Source organism: Bison bison, unplaced genomic scaffold (assembly GCF_000754665.1).
Source record: "Bison bison bison isolate TAMUID 2011002044 unplaced genomic scaffold, Bison_UMD1.0 scf7180017864535, whole genome shotgun sequence".
NCBI lineage: Eukaryota > Metazoa > Chordata > Mammalia > Artiodactyla > Bovidae > Bison > Bison bison.
In genome coordinates, this window is record NW_011495084.1 from 706,738 (window position 1) to 731,743 (window position 25,006).

Genomic DNA, 25,006 nt, shown 5'->3' on the forward strand with positions numbered 1-25,006 from the left:
AAAGTTATGACCAACCTAGATAGCATATTCAAAAGCAGAGACATTACTTTGCCAACAAAGGTCTGTCTAGTCAAGGCTATGGTTTTTCCAGTGGTCATGTATGGATGTGAGAGTTGGACTGTGAAGAAAGCTGAGCACTGAAGAATTGATGCTTTTGAACTGTGGTGTTGGAGAAGACTCTTGAGAGTCCCTTAGACTGCAAGGAGATCCAATTGGTCCATTCTAAAGGAGATCAGCCCTGGGATTTCTTTGGAAGGACTGATGCTAAAACTGAAACTCCAGTACTTTGGCCGCCTCACGCGAAGAGCTGACTCACTGGAAAAGACCCTGATGCTGGGAGGGATTGGGGCCAGGAGGAAAAGGGAACGACAGAGGATGAGATGGCTGGATGGCATGCATCACCAACTCGATGGACCTGAGTTTGAGTGAACTCCGGGAGTTGGGGATAGACAGGGAGGCCTGGCGTGCTGCAATTCATGGGGTCGCAAAGAGTCGGACACGACTGAGCGACTGAACTGAACTGAACTGAACTGAACTGAAATCTAGGGCTTCCCTGATGGTTCAGATGGTGAAGCGTCTGCCTGCAACGCAGGAGACCTGGGCTCGATCCCTGGGTCAGGAAAATCCCCTGGAGAAGGAAATGGCAGCCCACTCTAGTACTCTTGCCTGGAAAATCCCATGGACAGAGGAGCCTAGTAGGCTACAGTCCATAGGGTCACAAAGAGTCGGACACAACTGAGCAACATCACATTCACTTTCACTGAAATCTAAGCTTCACAAGTTTGCTTTTGAACATGCTGAGTTTAAGATGCTTCTATGATATCTAAAAACAGGTATTTTAAAGTTGTCGGTTATATAGGAATGGAGCTAATGATTTGGAATCATCAGCATAGGTAAATATAATAACTGAAGTCATCAGTGTGAAAAAAAATTCTAGTACAAATAAACAGAACAAAAATAATAAGACAAAGTGCTGAGTAACACCAACACATAAAGACTAAGTACAGGAAAGGAAGAAATACAAATAAAACTGGGAAATACCAGCAGAGCGGTAGAAAGAAAATCAAGAGAGTAAGGTTATCACCTAAGTTGCAGCATATATAAAAGAGAACTAGAATCATTTTAAAGGCCTCTTTTCACTTAAAAAAAGTCCACACACCTGCATCAACCACATGATTATTCAAATACAAACTACAATGCTGACAACTACAAATAAAAACCTAAACATGTGGATATACCCTAATATGTTTGTATTTGCTTGATGTACATACAAGCTTAAAATAAGATTTCAAAAAGTTTAACCTATTAATTAAAAATCCTTCTTACTGCTTTATACAAATGATAATATACAAATTCAAAATAAGGAATATTACTGAAAAAAAAAATCAGTCATTTATCCCTACTATGTATTATGTTTGTAAAGAATACTGTCATAATTGTGAATAATTGTGTTACTAGCTCTTATTGCCAAATTTAGCTCTGTTTATTTTAAAAACAGAAATGTTTTAACCGATTTTCAGGGCTAGATATGTACAGTGCACAATACCCAGAATAAAAGATTGTTTTATTAACTCCAAAAAGATTGCAACGTTCTACTCAGGAATGTTAACACAAATCTCTAACTAATACACCTCCAAAAAGAATCCTCCTCTGCCCTTAGTTACAAAGTTATTAACTGAAATGTTCAGAAAAGGAAAAAGAATAAACAGTATTATCAAGGATAAACACCACTGTTTACTGAAAATTTTCTCCCTCTGGGAATTTTTATATCTTCTGTGGGAAGAATAGAAGGTGTTGTGTTGGGGGATAAACACTGTTATTCTACAACTACCATGAGGACAAGACTGGCAGCACCATGAGATTACAACTAGAGGAATTTTACACTAAAATACAATATTTTAATCTCTCCTTCATATTTGAATGAGATTCTTGCTGGGTACAGTAATCTGGGCTGTAGGTTATTTTCTTTCATCACTTTAAGTGAGTCTTGCCATTCCCTCCTGGCCTGAAGAGTTTCTATTGAAAGATCAGCTGTTATCCTTATGGGAATCCCTTTGTGTGATATTTGTTGTTTTCCCCTGCTGCTTTTAATATTTGTTCTTTGTGCTTGATCTTTGTTAATTTGATTAATATGTGTCTTGGGGTGTTTCTCCTTGGGTTTATCCTGTTTGGGACTCTCTGGGTTTCTTGGACTTGGGTGATTATTTCCTTCCCCATTTTAGGGAAGTTTTCAACTATTATCTCTTCAAGTATTTTCTCATGGTCTTTCTTTTTGTCTTCTTCTGGGACTCCTATGATTCGAATGTTGGAGCGTTTAATATTGTCCTGGAGGTCTCTGAGATTGTCCTCATTTCTTTTAATTAGTTTTTCTTTTTTCCTCTCTGATTCATTTATTTCTACCATTTTATCTTCTAATTCACTAATCCTATCTTCTGCCTCTGTTATTCTACTATTTGTTGCCTCCAGAGTGCTTTTGATCTCAGTTATTGCATTATTCATTATATATTGACTCTTTTTTATTTCTTCTAGGTCCTTATTAAACCTTTCCTGCATCTTCTCAATCTTTGTCTCCAGGCTATTTATCTGTGATTCCATTTTGATTTCAAGATTTTAGATCATTTTCACTATCATTATTCGGAATTCTTTATCAGGTAGATTCCCTATCTCTTCCTCTTTTGTTTGGTTTGGTGGGCATTTATCCTGTTCCTTTACCTGCTGAATATTCCTCTGTCTCTTCATCTTGTTTATATTGCTGAGTTTGGGGTGTCCTTTCTGTATTCTGGCAGTTTGTGGAGTTCTCTTTATTGTGGAGTTTCCTCACTGTGGGTGGGTTTGTACAGGTGGCTTGTCAAGGTTTCTTGGTTAGGGAAGCTTGTGTCGGTGTTCTGGTGGGTGGAGCTGGATTTCTTCTCTCTGGAGTGCAATGAAGTGTCCAGTAATGAGTTATGCGATGTCTATGGTTTTGTAGTAACTTTGGACAGCCTGTATATTGGAGCTCAGGGCTGTGTTCCTATGTTGCTAGAGAATTTGCATGGTATATCTTGCTTTGGAACTTGTTGGCCCTTGTGTGGGCCAACAATAAAATAAGATACTTTAAAGTTTCACAATTAGAAGTAACACAAGACTCCTGAGTAAAATCCTCCTTTTAGAAAGGATATCAAATATTCAGGAGTACTGGATAAACTGTAAGATCCTTAATTAAATAACCAACAAGCACCAGCCTGACCTCCGCATTCTCAATATGCTCTCTGCCTGACTGTACTCCACCACTGCAGTCCCTGTCCCAAATAGCCCCACCCGCTGGGTAGGCTTTCTCTCTCCCTTTAAACACACACACATAAACAGAGCAACAATTGAATACAAAAGTCATTTCTCAGACTCTATGAGAGTTATGGTACACATTCACTGTGGGAAACTGATAACATGATCAATCTCTCCAGTAACCCCAATAACCCAGAGACAACAGATGTTATGAAAGTGAAAGTCGCTCAGTTGTGTCCAACTCTTTGCAACCCCATGAACTATACAGTCCATGGAATTCTCCAGGTCAGACTACCGGAGTGGGTAGCCTTTCCCTTCTCCAGGGGATCTTCCCAACCAAGGGATCGAACCCAGGTCTCCTGTATTGCAGGTGGATTCTTTACCAGCTGAGCCACAATTCCACAATATATCAATTATTAGTAGTTCATAACCTTTTTGGATTGCAGATCCCTTTGAAAATGTGGTGAAAAATATAGCTCTTCTCCGAAATAAGCATGATATTCTTTTACATAGAAATTTAGCAGCTTGTCAACAGAGTTCAAGTTTAGAACACTTTATATGAGACACTGTTTTATTATCATACCCTTTGTTATATGCTCTCCCTCCACTTGTTTAATATAAATAGGTAATAATTTTCCAATAATTATGAATTCTTATAGGTAACGTTTTCTACAACATCAGTTTAATGTCCATATTGTAACTTGACATTAATATATTACAGCACACATGCTATTCCATTGTTACAAATGTCAGTTTTTCTGTTAGGGGCTATCACACATGTTCTTTTCTTATATGTTAAATACAGTAAATTACCTTAAAGAGATAACTATAAACTTAACTAAGGAAACATTCTATTATGAAAATTACACATTGGGGAGAAAAAAACCCCACAAATACATGACCACTGGTCCACCCTTCCTAAACCTTAAGTTTCAGAAACTTTATGACCCCTACCCCCAAATAATTTTCCAAAGTTATTGAAACATAGTTGTTTTTTTTAAAACAATATTTATGTCCTTGGCTGTGTCGGGTTTTACTTGCAGCACACAGGGATCTGCACCCTCTGCTGTGGCATGCGGAGCCTTTAGCTGCAGCATACAAACTCTTAGTTGTGGCACGTGGGATCTAGTTCCCTGATCAGGGATCGGACCTGCACTGGGAGCGCAAAGCCTCAACCACTAGATCACCAGGGAAGCCCCATTTAAACATGCTTTATAAAAAGGAGTTCAGTGAATATTTAAGAAATGTTCTACAGAAATGAGAAGAGTCATTTACTCTTCTCATTTACATAGAGTCACTGCTTAACAAATTCAATGCATCCTTGATAACTGTAATAAAAAATTAATATTTAATTCATAATTTATAAGAACACACAAACTGATCTTGTGGATGGCTATATCCTCTGATGACTTTTTAAGTTTGTGTAGCCATATGTGTAAGTTATTTGGTTTACTGAAAATATTTTCTAACATATAATGCCAAATATCCATCCTTTAGCCCATTCCTCCTTTTTTTCATCCCCATTAATCAGCAGACACCCTCTCCAAGAAATATACATTCTCCAATCTTTGTTGCAACTTGTTGACAGGTTAATGAATGTAATTAACTGTTGATATACAATACAACAAATTCCTCTAGATAAGGCATTGATAAGTTCAGATCTAGATTTTGTTTGTTTTTTATCTTGTGTCTGAGTCGCAATGAGTTTGTGAATAATAATTAGTAACTTAAAAAAACTTTTTTAGTAGTACTAAACATAGCTAAACCTTTAAGAGTTGAAACGTAACAAACCACATGTTCTAGGCTATGAAAATAAAAGAAGCAACAAGTGTACGAACAGGTCACAAGTAAAATAATGGTCTAAAAAGCTTAAAAATAAAAACATACACCCTGTGAAATCAATTGTCTTCCTGATTTAACACAATGATAAATGGTAAATAAATGATCAATGATAAATAAAGCTTTTGATGAAGATCTGTAAGGAAATTATTCCCCTAATGACCCTAAGTAAAGAATGCAAATCTGAAAAGTGCCAATTATAATTTAAGGTGTATCATGCGAAGAGTTGACTCATTGGAAAAGACTCTGATGCTGGGAAGGACTGAGGGCAGGAGGAGAAGGGGACAACAGAGGATGAGATGGCTGGATGGCATCACTGACTCGATGGACATGAGTCTGAGTGAACTCCGGGAGTTGGTGGATAGGGAGGCCTGGCGTGCTGCGATTCATGGGGTCGCAAAGAGTCGGACATGACTGAGCGACTGAACTGAACTGAACTGACTTAAGAACTAAATGTGTATGAATGATACAACAAATGTGGTAAGTTACTGAAGTTCATTTTTATTTCCCAAAACAAAAACTGATAAAAATACTTTGGTTTGAGAATGTGGCCTGCAAATGGGCCAAATCAAAGCTTTTTGATTGACAATGCTTGCTAGTAAACAAAAAAAGATTCTTTCCAGTTTAAACTAGTCATGCTAAGTAAAAATTACCAAAAAATGCTTACATGTTAGAAGTTGAAAGGAATCACAGGTTTCATTATACCTATATCAAAATTACTCAGAAATTAAAATAAAAAGCAGCAGCAGTGGCAAACATGTCAGATTTACTTAGTCCTTGATAACCTTAGCCTTCTTAAACATTGTTTTATTAGTAAACATTTAAATCTTTTCTATTTAATAACTTAATAATAAAATAACAGCTCTTCTTAATCAATATTTTATTTATATACACTATAACAACCACAACTTTTAACCATATATTTTAAACTTAACATAAAACAGAGGAAAACAGAGGTTTTATACATATAAATCTAAGTAGATGGTCTTGCACAGGCATGTGGGTGCTGGAGTCAGGTTGCCTGAGTTCAAATCTGGACTCATACTGACTAGTTCTATAACCACAGTGAAATCATTCTACCTCTTTGTCTCATTTCCCTCACCTACAAAGTAAAAGTAAATATTTTACCAACAGTACCTTCTTTATAAGATAACTGTTGCAAGAACTGAATGAGATCTCCATAAAGTACCCTGGACATTATAAGACTTGATAAGATTTACCATTATACTATAATTATTAGCACAAGCATGATGACCACATCTTCTGCAACTTTATGGCTTCAACAGGGAAGGACACCACTACTTCAGCCATCTCTGTTAAACAACTTCTCATACTTAATTCTGATCTTCCTCCTATACATAAGCACACACACTCAAACATTCTTCCTCCTATACATAAGCACATACACTCAAACACATTTTCTGGTAAAAAGCATTATTTAATTGTGAATAGGTGGTACTATGGACTTGCTATGGTTTGAATGCTTGCGTCCCTCCAAATTCTTATTCTGAAACCCTAATGTCCAACGTAAGGGCACTGGGAGGTGAGGCTGCGCGAGGTGCCTAGGTCACAAAGTTGGAGCTCTTCTGCACGTGTATAAGAGCACTGCCACCGCAGAGCTCTCTAGCCCCTCCCACTACGTGAGGACACAGTGGCGAGCTGTTAAGTCTGCAACTGGCAGGCAGGCCTTCACCAACAGAATCGGACCAAATTACCCACTCTCTCCATCACATGAGGTCACAGTGAGCAGGCAGTTCTCTGAGAGTCAGGAAGAGAACCCTCATGAGAACCAGACCATGCTGGCACTCTGACTGATTTTGGACTTCACAGCCTCCAGAACTGTGAGAAAATAAATTTCTATTTTAGCCATCCTGTCTACGGCATTTTGTTATGGCATTCCAAGCTGACTAGTACAGGGTTTATACTTATCTTTTCAGTGTTTAAATACACAAGTGAAAATGACTCTAAGTTTCTTTTGCTAAGTTCATCAAACCTTTACAAATCCATGCTGTGTGCAGTTTTCAGACTGCAGAGTATGTGAGAATACGTTGTGGTCTGCCTACAATGCAGTTTCTTTTTAAGAGGACAATTAAGGTTTCTGACATTACACATACGTCTACAATATGTTCTTAGTCTTAACTTAAGGATTCTTACCTTTTGTATCTGCCTGAAACTGTTCTAGATGGCTCCTGTAAAGTAAAAATAACAACATATCAGTTTGGGTATGTGTAAAAGCACACACAATTCCAGGTTATATAAAACAATTGATAGAGAATGTTGGAACAATTACCATTACTTTTAAAAATTCACATTGCCAATCAAACAAAACAATATCCTACATTTGATTTTTCAGACAAAACCAATCACTGTTTAAAGATTATATCTTTAATTTGGAAACATTTTAAAAGCTTAGAAAAATATTTTAAAGGGTTATCATTCATCAACCAACTTAAACCTTTTTGGAAGTCGAGCATTAAAAAACACAACATATCCCCCTTCTAGTGTTTTCTATGCCCTCAGTTTAAAAAAAAAGGAGGGAGGGGTACAATTCACCACAGACATATAATGATTAATGCTTATTTTTTAAAATAGCTAAAAATAAAAGGTGAGAAAATATTTTTTATGCTGATTCTAAGCTAGACCTCCCCCCAAAAAAGATAGCTGTAAGTTAATATTAAGCTCTGGGGTGAGAAAACTATTGTTATTGCTATTTAGTTGCTAAGTCATGTCCGACTCTTTCACAACCCCATGGACTCTTTCACAACCCCATGGAAAATCAAATTGATGGAGGAGCCTGGCGGACTACAATCCATGGGGTAGCAAAGAGATGGACACGACTGAGCAACTAACACATAGTCAAAACTAAATGATAAGTCTTAATTAACAGATTACAAATCAACTATACTCCTATAATTTTTTTTTTTAATTTTTTAAATAAGTCTTTGACTCTGCAAGCCCATGGACTGCAGCCAACCAGATTCCTCTGTCCATGGAATTTCCAGGCAAGAATACTGGAGTGGGTAGGCATTCCCTTCTGCAGGACATCTTCCAGACCCAGGGATCAAATCCTGATCTCTTGCATTGCAGGCAGATTCTTTACCATGTGAGCTACTAGGGAAGCCCATAAGACGATCAGATTCCAGCCTAAAACAGCAAATACTACATGGTAAAGAATGTATCAATGTGGAAAAACAAGATAGAAAAGTCATACAGTTATGACTAAGACTTAGATTCAAGTTCCAACCAGACAGGCTACCCAGTAGCTGTGAGACTGTGGTAAGTTATTTAACTTCCATTAGTCTCAGTTTCTTCATCTCTAAAATAGGAATAAAAACAATGTCTACTTTACCAGGTTGTTGTGAGGATTAAATGATGGAAGTGATAAAAACAATTAGCAAAACTCTTTTACAACAGGTGAATAATTTAAAATTAACAGTGAAGGTTTTTTTAAAAAAACCTAGGATGTGGAAGAATCTTTACTGAATTTTCTGAGCAGAACTTTAATGAATCTGACTTAATTCCTCCAAATCAATAACGTCCCATTACTGCAGCCTACTAGCAAATGGCATCCCACTCCAGTATTCTTGCCTGGGAAATTCCATGGACAGAGGAGCCTAGTGGGCTCCAGTCCATGGAGTCACAGAGAGTTAGACACGACTGAGCACACACAGCACACACCACAACAGCCTACATCGCTTATTTAAATATGACTTTATGGCATTTTTAACTAATGCGATAAAGGGGCAGCAGGGGTCTCTCACCTTTCTTTCTCCCCCAAAACCTCAGTATAAACAGTATGCAATAAATATATATTGACAACCTATAGAAATAACTTCCCTGGTAATCTACAGTTATAGAAAAAGCACCACCTTGGAATTAAAAAGTTTTCGAAAGTAACCAGGTGATACGATACAAGAAGTGCCCATGTGTGTGGGCCTGGCCCTTTAATAGGATCACCCCTGGAGGAGCCTTGGTCCGACAGTTGGTTCAAAGACATTTTACCCTCCTCTGGGCACCAACTGATCTCATAGCAGGGACAATAACAAAAGCCTAGCAAGTCAACTTTAAACAGTTTCTTATCTACCTGTCATTAAACTATGAGACCCTAAAGATAAGACAGATGAATCTTTGTACTCTAACACCAAACATGTAAAACAGAGCTCCTATTTACAAAAATATGATAGCTCTAAGTGAATAACAAAGAATATACTTTATAAAATCTAGTTTTTTAAAACTATTTTTTAAACCACAATAACTAGATTAAAATGTTTAATCCTAGTATTTAGATAAAGCAGAAAGAAATACTAAAGTTATGTGTATGCACTCAAAGTAATGATTTCAAATGCAACTTTTCCCCTTAAGTTTTATAAGCAGTATTCCAACTAATATTTTATCAAGGTTTTCTTTCATAATATTCCCTAATCTTATTATATATGAACTAAAACTTTAGGCACAGACCTTAAAGGATGTCCATCTAAATTAAATATGCACTAGAAAAGATGCTAATGACACAGTAAGGTCCAAAACATAAACACCTCTCTGATTTTGGTTATAACTGAAATATTTCAAAAAATGACACAGCCTGATTATCCAGACTACTTCTTACTGCAATGAAATTAGCATAACTGCTAAATGATAAGAGCCTCTGTTACATTTACGGATTTGTGTGTAGCTGATATATTGACTGTAATGGTATGGAAACCTGGCAATAAAAAATATTTGAGGCTTCATGTAGGCATTTTTCCCTTACATGGTAGAACTAGAGACTAATACACATTTAGATTAGAATTTTAATCTGTACAGAAATGTGAAATGCAGGATGTTTTTAGCAACACTGCATTACAGTAAGTAGCATGATACTACTGTTACACTGACCTACCTATAAATGACTTAAAAGCACCATTGAAGTGTACTATTAATAAGAAGAAGTTGTATGTTACTAATTTTTTACATTTCTTACAGCTTTTTAAAAAACAACTAGTCACTTAAAAGGCACTTCCCAGGTGGCACAGTGATAAAGAATCTGCCTGCCTATGCAGGAGATGCAAGAGAGGTGGGTTTGATCCCCGGGTTGGGAAGATTTCCTGGAGTAGGAAATGGGAACCCACTGCAGTATTCTTGCCTGGGAAATCCCATGGTCAGAGCCTGGCGGGCTATAGTCCATGGGATTGCAAAGAGTCAGACATATCTGAGCGACTGAGCACACAGTCACTTAAAACATATCTCAAGTTTTACAGTATTTTCTGTACAACTCGTCTGGTACAACTGATAAAATTATAAACTCAGACATACTTGACCAAACCACTCCATGCTCAAGTCCAAGATACGTTAACAATCAGATTTAAGTCTATTTCTATATAACTTATATTCAAGTTAAGATTCTAAAGCAGACCAACACTCCTCAGCTTATTGCTTACTGGCCAGATTTGAAAACTGTTTTTATTAGATTATACATTTTGTAGCTAAATATTATTTCACAGTGACTCTGGTAACCAAATTCCATTGCTTAACAACCAAATGTTCCTCAAATCAGACAGACTACATTAGTGTCAGCAGAGATTGGGAGGGGTGGCAGCCTGCTTCTCAAGTGTATTCAAAACTGATATGTAGGAGATGGGAGTTTAAAGCCATCTTTACACCCTGACAAAAAGACAAAACTGAAATATTAGAAGGGAAAAAAAATTCAACACCTATAGTGCAGTGACATTTACTCCTTAGAAGGAAAGTTATGACCAACCTAGATAGCATATTCAAAAGCAGAGACATTACTTTGCCAACAAAGGTCCGTCTAGTCAAGGCTATGGTTTTTCCAGTGGTCATGTATGGATGTGAGAGTTGGACTGTGAAGAAGGCTGAGTGCCGAAGAATTGATGCTTTTGAACTGTGGTGTTGAAGACTCTCAAGAGTCTCCTTGGGACTGCAAGGAGATCCAACCAGTCCATTCTGAAGGAGATCAGCCCTGGGATTTCTTTGGAAGGAATGATGCTAAAGCTGAAACTCCAGTACTTTGGCCACCTCATGAGAAGAGTTGACTCACTGGAAAAGACTCTGATGCTGGGAGGGATTGGGGGCAGGAGGAGAAGGGGACGACAGAGGATGAGATGGCTGGATGGCATCACTGACTCAATGGACGTGAGTCTGGGTGAACTCTGGGAGTTGGTGATGGACAGGGAGGCCTGGTGTGCTGCAATTCATGGGGTTGCAGAGTCGGACACGACTGAGCAACAGAACTGAACAGTCCCTTACAATTTTGAGGAGGAAAATGCTTGACGCTTCTATGTATTAATACACAATTCTATACAAATATAACTATAAGCCTCTGTATTTCAGGGACCACAAAGACTTCTGAGCAAACAGTGATAACAATTACTATAACTGTTAAAAAGTTGACAATTTTAGTCTAAATGTAGGGGCGAGGGAGAAGAAACACTTTCAGTATCACTGAAACTGCTTATAAAAAATACAAATGTTAAGATTATACTGGTCTTTAAAGTTTCAAAGACGATGTAATTAGACCTTCAATAACTCCAAAGTCTATTATACTACTGATTTAAAATATACTTTTCGTAAAATAATCTTCCTTGCAATGGGATGGTTTATATTACAAAAGGAAAGGAGAAAGATCTATGTAGAGCTTAGAAAATGTTGGCAAAGCAAATTGGTTTATGTAAGTTTAAATAAAACATTCTGCTTCATTCAAGCTTACAATGCTCAATAAGGAAATCCCACGAACTTTGTCTTTACAGGTGCAATGGGAGATCACAACTTGTAAAGTATGAACAAATATAAAAGCAAATGTGAAATAAGATTAGACAAATTCAGGCCCAGTAGAATATAGTAAAATAATACTCAAGTTATTCAAATTTATTTGAGCCCCCAATAAGACTATGGTATACCACGTTAACCGACTTTCAGGAGTAAATTAAAATACCTATACTGGTATACACAATGTATTGATACTAAAGATACAAAGTTGAAGATGAATGAAGAATGGAACATCTATAAGGTATAACTGATAAAATAACTTAAAAATGAAAATAAGAAAACCGAACATAATGTACATACAGCGGGGGAACTTGGCCTGGTATAAGAAATCAGAGCCTGAGCACAACGATGAGAGGTGGACAATGCAGGAAAGGGAAGTCAGGATATCAGGCCTGAGGAGAGGTCAGAAAGGGAGCCCCATGAAGGGATACTGAGAGCCCCAAACAGAGTGTGAGGGCATGATGGTCATCCACGGAGGAGGGTGGCCCAAAATGGGGGTTTTGCCCATAAGGGTAAAGAAGGTATTCCCCCGAAGAGGCGGCCTGGCATGGAGAATTCACAGCCTGTGCAGGGTGTGGAGAGGATCTCTGTAGGGAATGAGCAGGGGAGATGTGCTAGAGCCACAATAAATAGGATGAAGAGAGCATCCACAGAGTGGTAGCCTGGCCTGAATGGGTGAAAACCCAGTCAGGTTGATAAGGCACCCCAGGGAGGAGTAATCCAGCATGAGGTCTCAGTCTGCGCAGGGCAAAGACAGACCTGAGGGAAGAGCAGCCCTCACGGGACGGCAGGAGCAAAGCAGGTGGCAGGGGATCCACAGGGGGAGTGACCTGCTATGAGGAGTCAGAACCAAGCAGGGAAAGAGGGGATCTGCAGCCTCACAAGGGAATGGCCAAGCCTGAAGAAAGTGAAGAGTGTTCATGCAGAAGGCAAAGCCAATGTGTGACGTCAGAACCCATTTGCGGTGAGGAAAGCATCAGCGTGAGGAAGGAGTGACAATGGGAGAGAGGTTACATACAGGGGAACTGAATAAATAAGAAAACATATTAAGAATAATGTGAAACAGGTTACCCAATGTCAGAAAAGGGAGTTACAAATACTAGACTAAGCCTTGCGATATCAGATTACAATTGGCCATACTGGTATAAATTAGTTTTAATATCTGCATAAATAGATGTAGCTAGCTAGACAGCTAAGTAAGCAGCAAACAGATGCATACGTATGTATGCGCATATAGACACACAAAGTAGGTCTGTACATAGAGCGGGACTAGGAACGGTGACACCTCAACAACATGAACACAACTACAGCCCAGACCTTGGCTTCATACTATCATTTTCAATAAAAGGAATCAGGGCTCCTTAGAGACACAGCTGCTTTCAAGGCTGGAGTAAGAAAGCTCCAGATGAGTCTGCAATACCTTATTACACCAGAAAACAAAGAAGTATTCTAAGACGGAGATGCAGCAAACGATACAAAAGGTTACAGGGGCTCCCACGGGCCAAATCTGGGATACTGTGAATATTAAAATAAACAAACAGTGATGCTGTGGTAGAGCAAACTCAGGGAGATAGTGAAAGACAGGGAAGCCTGGTGTGCTGCAGTTCATGGGGCTGCAAGGAGTCAGACACGACTTAGCAACTGAACAACAAGGTAGACTAATGACCCTCAAAGATGTTCACATCTTAATTTCTAAAACCTTCGAACATATTAGGTTACACAGCAAAGGGAAATTAAGGTAGCTAATCAATGACCTTAAATAGGGAGATTGTACTGCGTTATCTAATGGGCCCATTGTAATCACAATGGTCACTCAAAGTGGAAGAAAGAGGCAGAAAGTCAGAGGGAAATAGAGCAAAGCAGAAAAGTCACAATTTTGACTTTGAAGAAGGAAGAGGGACAAGGAATTCAGGTAGCTGCTAAGAGCTGGAAGAGGCAAGGAAATGGATTCTCTCCTATAGCATCCAAAAAGGAATGCAGTCCTGATTTTACCCTTTGATTTCGATCCACAGTTTTACCAGTCCAATGAGACTGCCAACTAAAAACACTGTAAGTTGATAAACTTGTGTTGTTTTAAGATACCAAATTTGTGGCGTTTTAAGATACCAAATTTGTGGCAATCAAGCTAATACAAATGGGTAAAACCCATCAGATAAAATGGCGAGTAGTGAGTTGATACAGATATACAGACATAAATAGATGACAAATGGGTGCAGAGAATAGAGAGTTTGATGGAGACAAAGTCATCTACATGGCTCAGAGGACTTAGCCACAAAGCACTTACTAAGCAGCAGCAGGGAAGCCTGGCAAACACTACCTTAATCACATGACCAAAGTGATCAGCAGCAGCAACGGAACACATTAAAACCATGTGTCACCTGATGGACTACACACTGAGAAAAACACGGCGTCAGTTCTGTGATATACACAACATGAATCTCATCAGAAGTAAATAGTAGATAACCCAAACTGAAGGTCATTTGACAAAAATAAATGACCTATAATCTTAAAAAGTGTTAAGATTAAGAAAGCTAAAGAAAGATAGATCAAACTAGAAACTAAGGAGATACAGCAACTAAACAGAATATGTGATTCTGAACTAGACCCTTTGCTATAATTTAGGAAATGATTGGGACAATTGGTGAAACTTGAAGGTATCTGAAGAAACTAGATGGTAAAAAAATGTGTCAATGTCAATTTTAATTTTCTATCTTGAAGAGCCATGTTGCAGTTATGCAGATCTTCATTGCAGAAAACACACAGGGAAGTACTGGGGGTAATAAGGCATCAAGGTAGCAACTTAGTCTCAAACATTTTAAGGGGAAAAAAATTCTCTACACAGTACTTGTAACTTTTCAGTTAGCCTGAGAATGTTTTAAGAGGAAAATCAATGAATGAATCAAAGAAAGAAGTAAAATAAAATTCATAAATGCCCTCTCATAAAATGCTATTGATTACATAAACTGATAAACTTTTCTTTATAAGTAATTTAGGCAATATGTTGAGAAATTTTTAGTCTTAAATATGAATTATAGGGAATTCCCTGGGGGTCCCTTGTGATTCAGCTGGTAAAGAATCCACCTGCAATGCGGGAGACCTGGGTTCAATCCCTGGGTTGGGAAGATCCCCTGGAGAAGGGAAAGGCTACCCACTGCAATATTCTGGCCTGGAGAATTCCAGGGACTGTATAGTCCATGGTGTTGCAGAGTTGGACACAACTGAGCAAGTTCCACTTTCACTGGTGGTCCAGTAATTAGGATTTTGTGCTTCCACTGCAAGAAGAACCAGTTCAATCCCTGGTGGGGAACTAAAATCCCGCAAGTCATGAGGGATAGCTAATACATAATTTTTAAAAATTGTTATGACCTTTGACCCAATAAGTTTATCTCTGGTAATCTGGCCAAAGAAAATAATTCAAAACAAGTTCAATTTACACAGATATTACTTTCAGTAGTACTTATAATAGCAAAAATGTTTAACCACTGAGGAATCCTATTAATGGGAAATTTGTGTCAACTACTATTCACATTAAAAAAAAGTTCTATGCCAGTGAAAATAATATATAAAGAGATTTGAATAACATGAAAAAAATGTTCATGCTCTAACACCTACAAAGAGAATTTTGGCAATATCATCAAAATTACAAACATGTATTCCTTTTCACTCAGAGATTCCAGTGCTAGGGTTTTATCCTACTGATTTATACACACATATACAAAAGACTGTAAGTTGCTTACATATTGAAAGGTTTTTACCACTACATTGTTTGTAGCATCAAAAACGTACATGTTTCAACTAAATGATCAAGTCAGAAAAATTATGATACATCTATAAAACAGAATATTCTGTGGTTACAAAAAAAGATAATAAGGAAGCTCTTTATGTACTATCGCAGAAGTCTCTCCACAATATTAAATGAAAAGAACAAGCTGCAAGAGTGCGCCTAAAATTAGGAATATGTATATTATACACACACACTGCCTTGAGAAGAATGTACAAGAAAAGAAAGCACTGCTGCTGCTGCTGCTGCTGCTGCTAAGTCGCTTCAGTCGTGTCCGACTCTGTGCGACCCCAGAGACAGCAGCCCACCAGGCTCCCCCGTCCCTGGGATTCTCCAGGCAAGAACACTGGAGTGGGTTGCCAGTTCCTTCTCCAAAAGAAAGCACTAGTCGCCTCCAAAGAAGGTAACCAGGTAGGTGGGAGAGACTTTTTACTATTTTTTTCCTTTCTATGCTTTTTGCATTTTTTAGCATGTGACATATGTTTCCTTTTAAATTAATTAAGCCTAATGTTTAAAATTTAATAAACAATTTTAAAAATACAAAAAGAAAGGTACTTTCCTATCTTTCATATTTTCCATTGATCCTGTATTATTTAATCAGAGATTTAATATATTACTTTAAAAACTGACAGGATTAGGCATGACTACCTAGGGAAAAACATGGTTAAAATGTGTAAAATTATAGGTAAAAATGAAAGAAAAAAATTTAAAGGCTCATATTTTATTACTACTATTCCATATTACTTGAAAAAAGCCAAACAGAAACTTAAAATACTCTAACCTTTCATAAAGCATACTATTACCCCAAATCCATGTTCCCATTTCATTCTTCATTTCAAAAAATCTGTTTCACTGAATGGCAAAGATTCACATGTGCCCTGTGTGCTCAGCTGTGTGGGACTCTTGGTGACCCCATGGACTGTAGCCTGCCAGGTTCTTCTGCCCATGGGATTTCCCAGGTAAGAATCCTAGAATGGGTTGCCATTTCCTCCTCCAGGGGATCTTCCTGACCCAAGGATGGAACCTGTGTCTCTTGTGTCTCCTGCACTGTAGGTAGATTCTTGACAACTGTGCTACCACATAGACAATGCTAAGAAACAAAAGTCTTTCTCTCTGGTCTGTTTAAAAAAAAAAAGAAAGAAAGCCTTAAAACAACCAATGGAGACTTCCTTGGTGGTCCAGTGGTTAAGAATCTGCCTGCCAATACAGGCGACATGGGTTCAATCCCTGGTCCAGGAAGATTCCACAGGCTGCAGGACAACCAAGTCCATTCACCACAACTACTGAGCCTGAGCACCCCAGGCCAGTGCTCTACATCAAGAGAAGCCTCCACAATGCGAAGCCCCTGCCCCGCAACTAGAGAGGAGCCTCCACTTGCCACCACTCGAGAAAGCCCTCATGCAGCCATGGAGACCCAGCGCAGCCATAAATACATAATACGTATTTTTAAATGCCAATATTTTCTTTCTATTTACTATTTTTGAAGTTGGAATTATAAATAAAATCTATCCTGTCTTAGAGTAACAGAATATGAGTTTAGGTAGGAACTCAGAGAGAGGCCAGCTATGTAGACAGAAGAGTTCTTGTTCCCATTCCCACTTCAGTGTGGCAGTCTGGAATCCACGGGAGACTCTCTGCTTCTCTTTCATCCTAAGCACACAGCCTGAAAAACAGATACTTAAAACCACGATCACCAGTGAGTCACATCCTAATTGCTAATGAAACAAATGAAAATGAGAGAAATGAAGGGTAGATCTAGGAAGAGACTAGTAAAGCTATAGGAAAGAAGTTAAACTGCAAGAGGCCAGATCAGTTGACACTTCTCCGTATCTGGGTTTAAACCTGGGAATAACCTAAACACTAAGCTCCCCAGCTTCGAAAGGGTAAGGACTTCATTCAACAGAAATAAATCAGCTCTCTTTCCAAAAGTTGTTGCCTGATGTTAAGTGACATGATCAAGAACTGAAACCAGGTCTAGATTCTTAATCTAAATGCTATACTGTCTCTATCCTAACAAAGTAAGCCTATTTCTTGACCTGGAATATGTACAGGTTTCATTTCAACTTTGTTGTGATACACAAAGGATACAAAGATAGTTTAATGTAATAGGGTACTACTTCTCCTAGTAGTAGCAACTGCAATACAGGGGAACAGACAAACCCGTGTTATTCTACCATTCACCACCTCAATATCTGCCTCGAAGAGAAGAGGAAAGAGAAATTTTGCATTCATATCCAAACCACTTCAAAACATTTTGCCTCTCTCAGTTAAATGCCTTCTATTATAACCCTGCAAGTTAACAGACAACCTTATATTTCATCTTTTTTCATCAATAAAACAGGGAGATGCATGTACTGCTTGGAAACCCCCTTTTAAAGTGGTATCATAATAAAATGCATTAAAAAAAAAAAAAACGCTGAAAAGACAACAGAGCAGCTTAACATCTCAAAATATCGCCAAATTAATTTAAGATTAAATATATACAGATCATTCCCAAATGACAATTTGCATGGAATGATTCTGCAGAGCAATCTGCTTTAAACTGAGGTACTCCAATGCCAACACCTTCCAATTCTCTGTGCCACAAGAAGCCAAGATAACAGCTAATTAGAAACTGACCTAAATTTTCTTTTAAAAAGTATTTTATAACTACACAGAAACACTGATGTATCTGGAAATTCACAATACTACATATTGTGTTTTATTATGTTTAAACATTTCACTTAGTAGAAACTTGTTATTCAACTCTACTTGCTATGTAATTCTAAAGCAAATATCAGCTGAGAACAGAACTGTCTGCTAAACCTTACTTAAGAGCAAAAGAGCTAATTACTTTTCCTGGTTATTTTCACAATGGATACTGTTTAAACCTGCTTGGTTAATCAGTAAATATTCATTGATCAGGATCTAAGGACCAAATACTGCTTACATCAAAAGGTATTTAGACATAAGGAAAATACATAGTTAAATTCATTTAAAGTACTTCAGGGGAGCTGATGCAATTAAAATAAAATTGGAAAAATTATTACCAGTAACTTAAAAAAACTATTGTTAAAATAGCTAGTGACAGTCTAGAATTTCTAAATACTCACTTGTAGCAGGTAAGAACTTCCTGGATCTAACAAGCTTACAGCCTCATTTTGCATTGTGTTCTGCTGTGTAATCGCATCTTCTCGTTTCCGCTCTTTCTGCCCAGCTTCGTCATCTTCATATTCATCTAAGCACTGAGAGAAAGAATAGTTCTCATTTTATCTCTATATAATATTAATAAAATGTTTTTATTAAAAGTACGTAAGATAAATTTGATAGCAAATAGAAATATGGAGCATTCAGAAACTACACAATAAAAGTGTTCCTTTCAACAACAGGTGCATTTAATTCCTATAAACTAAATTATCCACTTAAAACCCAAACCTCCACGTTCACACCTCTGTCAACATTTTTTCTTGAGGCTCTAACCACTAGTGACAGGGTTTGCTTAAAGCCAGGGTTCATTTATTCTGTATCACTCTATCTTCAAGTACATAGACTGTCTATCTTAAAGCACTTTTTGGAGGGTAATAACAGACACACAGAAGGCAATGGCACCCCATTCCGGTACTCTTGCCTAGAAAATCCTGTAGACAGAGGAGCCTGGTAGATTGTGGTCCATGGGGTCGCTAAGAGTCAGACATGACTGAGCGACTTCACTTTCACTTTTCACTTTCATGCATTGGAGAAGGAAATGGCAACCCACTCCAGTGTTCTTGCCTGGAGAATCCCAGGGATGGGGGAGCCCGGTGGGCTGCCGTCTATGGGGTCGCACAGAGTCAGACATGACTGAAGCAACTTAGCAGCAGCAGCAGACACACCACACAGACACAGAATGCAGAATCTAATGGGAAGATGTGTACGCACATGTGTGTATGTGCATAGATAACTCAATGATAGTGGCCCTTTTTCTACCTTAGTAGTACCTGTGAGTATTTGCACTTCAAGAGTAAATCTCCAACAAAAGACTCTGTAGAACTTGTAACTTAAAAAATGAGTTTAATTTGGAATTGCAAATACAGAAAAAAGAATTTCAGATGATGGGAAGAGCATATGAAAAAGCTTGCATGAAAAAGGACTGTTTAAAAAATTGAAAGCAACACCGCCATTACCTACCTCCAGGCTTCGTACATGGCGGGAAAAAACCCACAAACAGAAAACAAAACTCTATCCATTACACCCAATGTGAAATGGTGGTCATCTAATCCTTGTAACTGAACACATTCTTAACCAATACAGTGCCTTTGTGTGTTCTATAAGAGACAAAAAATAAATAATCTCTCTGCAGGCACTCTGAGATATACCAATGGCAGGACAGCAGGAAAGGCAATAGGATTTACATATTGTGCACAGAGAAAAACTGAAGCCACTGTGCAAAGCAAGGGTCACTGGAGCTTACAGTACAGGAGAACACAGAAAATCAGCGGCACGTTCACAGACACAGGGGCCACAGGGCGGACATGGAAGAAGCATCTGCTGAGACGCGGTCTTACATCAAGATGTTATGGAGAGAAAGCTGGGGGAAGGAATGGAAGGGATGAATTAAAAAAACAGGTAGGTTGAGATTCCAGAAAATGCTCAGGGGCCCTCCTGTAATGCAGCTAACTGTGTACAGGTGTCACCTGGCCCTCATCTCCTCAATCTGTGGGAACTGGGGCTTAGGTAACTGGTACAAGAAATATGATAAGATTGTGGCTGCTGCTATTGCTGTAACAAACTGTTCTTGACTCTGACCCAGGAGACTAGTGTCTTCTACCAGGATCCATGAACCCATAGGAGGCTAACTTGTTAGCCTGTGAGAGGCTAAGATCTCAGATCCTTTAAAGTTCTTGACAGAGGCGAGTAATGGAAAGGCATATGCTCTGTTCACAAAGAAATACAGATAATAAATAGCCTTAGAAGTCTGCACTTTTCATTACGTAACACGGAAAGATGTTCTAGTGATACAATTCCCTGGAATATAAATAAAGCATGATCAAGGCTGACTTGGGGCAGGAACTTGTACCAGCAATTCAGAGTTCTGATTAATAGGGACAGGGACCAAAAGTGGAAAGACTAGTTAAACAACACAGTAGGCAATGTGGTCCTATGAAAAATGATATATTCGGGAATTCCCTGTCGATCCAGTGGTTAAGACTCAGTGCTTTCACTTCTGGGGCCCACATTCAATCCCTGGTCAGGAAACTAAGATCCCACGAGCCATGCAGCAGGGGCAAAAAAAAAAAAAGATATATCTGAGGTTGGAGACAGACTCAATAAAAGAAATCTAGTAAAGGGTACCAAAGTTTAAGAAATTAATATTGATTAGAAGAAGAATCTCTCTTAGGACTTTTAAAAAGACTTCTTCAAACCAACAGATAATTTTTTTTTTTCCCACCATGTTGCTGCAAATGGCATTCTTTTGTTCTTTTTTATGACTGTAGTATTCCACTGGGAGTGGACTTGATGGGTGTCGTATTCCACTGTGCATACACCCTGCATCTTCTCTCTTGATTCGTCTGTTGGTGGGCATTTACTTTGTTTCCATGTGTTGGCTATTGTAAATAGGGCTCCTGTGAACATAGGGGTGCATGTATCTTTCCGAATTATAGTTTTGTCTGGCTATATGCCCAGGAGTAGGATTGCTGGAGCATACGGTAATTCTATTTTTAGCTTGCTGAGGAACTTCCATACTGTTTTCCATAGTGGCTGCACCAACTTACATACATGATGATAAATTTTCATCATTTCAAGTGTATGAAGACTTATGATGCTAGAAAAGAGAAAGGAGTACAGGACAAGAGGTCAACAGAGGCTTCCCAGGGGGCGCTAGTGATAAATAACCCACCTGCCAATGCAGGTGATGCAAGAGACATGGGTTCAATCCCTGGGTCAGGAAGATCCCTGAAGAAGGAAATGGCAACCCACTCCAGTACTCTTGCCTGGAAAATTCCATGGACAGAGGAGCCTGGCAGGTTACAGTTTATGGGGTTGCCAAGAGTTGGACACAACTAAGTAACTAACACTTTCACTTCACAAAGAAAGAAATGTTAGTGGAGGTATTAAAATGAGTTCTATGTTAGATTAAAAAATTATAAGAATTTGGAATTTGGAATCTGAGAGACCAAGATTCAAATTCCAGGTTGGTCACTTAAAATAGTAATAGCGTCTACTAGTAACTGAGTATCATCTAGGTGCGTAGACCGCTGTTAAACACTGACAGCTAGTACTTCAAACACAAGTAATTTTCACAAAAAGTACAAGAGGTATGTACTACTTTATATAAGAAGAATGTGAGGATGAGAATTAAGTAAGAGGCTGAAGGACACTAAGTTGTTGAGGGGTGCAGTCAGAACTCCAGCCCAAGCCATTTAAAGACAAACCACAAACTCAATTTTCCAACTACCACATATAACCTTATTTATCACTCATGAAATCCATTTACTGCACCATAACCCAGAGTTCAAACGAAGAAAAAAGAAAATATCAGTGAGCACTTTTCAGTGGAATTCTGGTTTCATATTATTTGTGAGGGTCTTAGGTCACCTTGCAGAACACAAAATTACTGGAAGTTACAGGACAAATGGAGTAGCTAAGAGCTAACTGTTGTTATAGCTGGATAATAGTTATATAAAGATTCATCTACTCTGTAGTTCTGTATATGTTAAGATTTTTACTTTTTTTTTTTTTTTCATTTTAAAGGGACTTCTAGGAATTCTATCAGGTCTCATTTCCATGTTTATTTCAGTCACTGACAGCAGACCAAACTTCCCCAGGTCTCACCCCAACACTGGCAGACTCTTCTTTCCATACTGCCCGGTACATTCCTTAATCTGACCCAGTCCTTTGTCCCTCCTCTCCCTTCTAAATCATCCTTCAGTGCCCTCTGGAATTCCTCCTGATTAACATTTTGCTTTTCTCAGCTACAGAATGAAACTTAGTTGGCTCCTTGAAAAAGACCTTTCTCCAGTAAGTTTCACTCAACTTGAAGCTATTTGTTTTTGAAGTTCTTTCATATCTTTGGGCCTGGTGAAAGGATTCCCTATTCTTTGACTGTTTCTCTGGCCAATGATTCTTATTCAGTCAATACCACTCCCTAAGAAGCAAGCAATTTTGTGGAGGAATTTCTGCTCATGTTGATAATTTTAAAATATATATTACTTGTTTATGGATCAGAAGCATGAAATGGATATCTTGCATAATTTAAAAATGTATAATTTGAAAAATTAGTCCCTCTAAGAAAGAACTGACTCACATTCCATCCAAACGTAGACTGTAATACTGAACAGCCATGCAGAAGAAAAATCTATTTGTAATTTAGTCAGTTCAGTTACTCAGCCATGTCCAACTCTTTGCGACCTCATGGACTGCAGCACGCCAGGCCTCCCTGTCCATCGCCAACTCCCGGAGTTTACTCAAACTCATGTCCATTGAGTCGGTGATGCCATCCAACCATCTCATCCTCTGTCGTCCGTTCTCCTCCCGCCTTCAATCTTTCCCAGCATCAGGGTCTTTTCTAAGGAGTCAGTTCTTCACATCAGGTGGCCAAACTTTGGAGTTTCAGCTTCAGCATCAGTCCTTCCAATGAATGCTCAGGACTGATTTCCTTTAGGATGGACTGGTTGGATCTCCTTGCAGTCCAGGGGACTCTAAAGAGTTTTCTCCAACACCACAGTTCAAAAGTATCAATTCTTTGGTGCTCAGCTTTCTTTATAGTCCAGCTCTCACATCCATATATGACTACTGGAAAAACCACAGCTTTGAGACTTAGACGAACTTTTGCTGGCAAAGTAATGTCTATGCTTTTTAATATGCTGCCTAGGTTGGTCATTCTTCCAAGGAGCGTTTTTTAATTTCATGGCTGCAGTCACTATCTGCAGTGATCTTGGAGCACAAAAATTACCTGAGCCGAAACACATTTTATGGGGGTGGGGGGAGGGTGTTGGGGGTAGAGGTTTCAGGATTTTAAATTACATGCGGATTTTTTTTCCAAAAGATAACTAACCTTTAAAAGCAGAGAATAAGATATTTCATTTTTGTTAATAATAATTTTTTTAAGTTGCTCAACATTTTGGAAAATGTCACTGGCAGCAAAGCTATTTGTGGTATTTGACTCACTAATAAAACACATTTTTATCAGTCCAAAAAAAGGTTTTTAAAATATCAAACATTTAGTAAGTTCAAAGACCAAAATAACTAAAGAAGACCCATTTCACAATAGCTTTTCACTACCAATTTTAAAAAGGAGATTCCCACAGAACTCAAGAATCCAGAAAAAAGCAACCAACGTATCATTTGCCTACCTTAAACACAACATGTATTAACTTATTTTTTCTTTCTTCACAATAACCTTTTTAAATGCTTTTAGTATATGGAGAGGGGCTTCCATGGCAACACTAATGGTAAAGAACCTGCTGACCAATGGGGGAGACAGAAGAGATGCAGGTTCGATCCCTGGGTCAGCAGGATCTCCTGGAGGAGCACATGGCAACCTACTCCAGTATTCTTGCTTGGAGAATCCCAGGGACAGAGGAGCCTGGAGGTTACAGTCCATACGGTCTCAAGCGTCTGACATGACTGAAGCAACTTGGCGCGCTTACATATATGGAGAAGAGATATATTCAGCAGAGCTTTGTACTTACATCAATTAGAATTCTTGGACAGTAAAGGTATACCTAAGCACAACAATCATCACTCAGAGCTATTATTTTTCTGAAACTATGCACATTCAACTAAAGAAAGTACAATTTTTAAAAATGTCATATGCATTAAAAATTATTTAATTTTTAATACAATAAATGCCTAAGCCAAGTTTTGACACTTCCATAATTAGAATAAATTGTGTGGTCTACTATGTAGTTTTTGGAAAACCTAGTTAGAGACTGGAGAAGGCAATGGCGACCCATTCCAGTACTCTTGCCTGGAAAATCCCATGGACAGAGGAGCCTGGTAGGTTGCAGTCCCTGGGGTCGCTGAGTTGGACACGACTGAGTGACTTCACTTTCACTTTTCACTTTCATGCCTGGAGAAGGAAACGGCAACCCACTCCAGTGTTCTTGCCTGGAGAATCCCAGGGACAGGGGAGCCTGGTGGGCTGCCGTCTATGGGGTCGTGCAGAGTCGGACACGACTAAAGCGACTTAGCAGCAGCAGCAGCAGCTACAGACTGCTTCACATTCCTTTTTCTTATTTATTCCCTATCATAAGTGAGGAGTCTTACAAATGAATCGAACAATTCATTCACCTCCAAACATTAGTTCATAAAATCGATTTAAAAATATTAGTTCCCTTAATTTTCAGAATCCCGCCCCAAAATGTAATACCATATTTTTCTTTCCAAATGCCTCAGTCT

At 38.5% G+C, this 25,006-nt stretch overlaps 1 protein-coding gene across 1 annotated transcript in view; it reads right to left on the reverse strand.

The window, feature by feature from the left end:
* The window catches only part of PAWR (PRKC, apoptosis, WT1, regulator), a 133,072-nt gene that overhangs the window by 25,992 nt on the left and 82,074 nt on the right, over positions 1-25,006 (reverse strand). Inside the window, exons 4-5 of the mRNA XM_010832075.1 lie at positions 18,739-18,870; positions 7,255-7,289 (exon numbers count right to left, since the gene is read on the reverse strand). Of these exons, the coding sequence (XP_010830377.1) occupies positions 7,255-7,289; positions 18,739-18,870 (167 nt within the window). The remainder of the gene's footprint in view (positions 1-7,254; positions 7,290-18,738; positions 18,871-25,006) is intronic.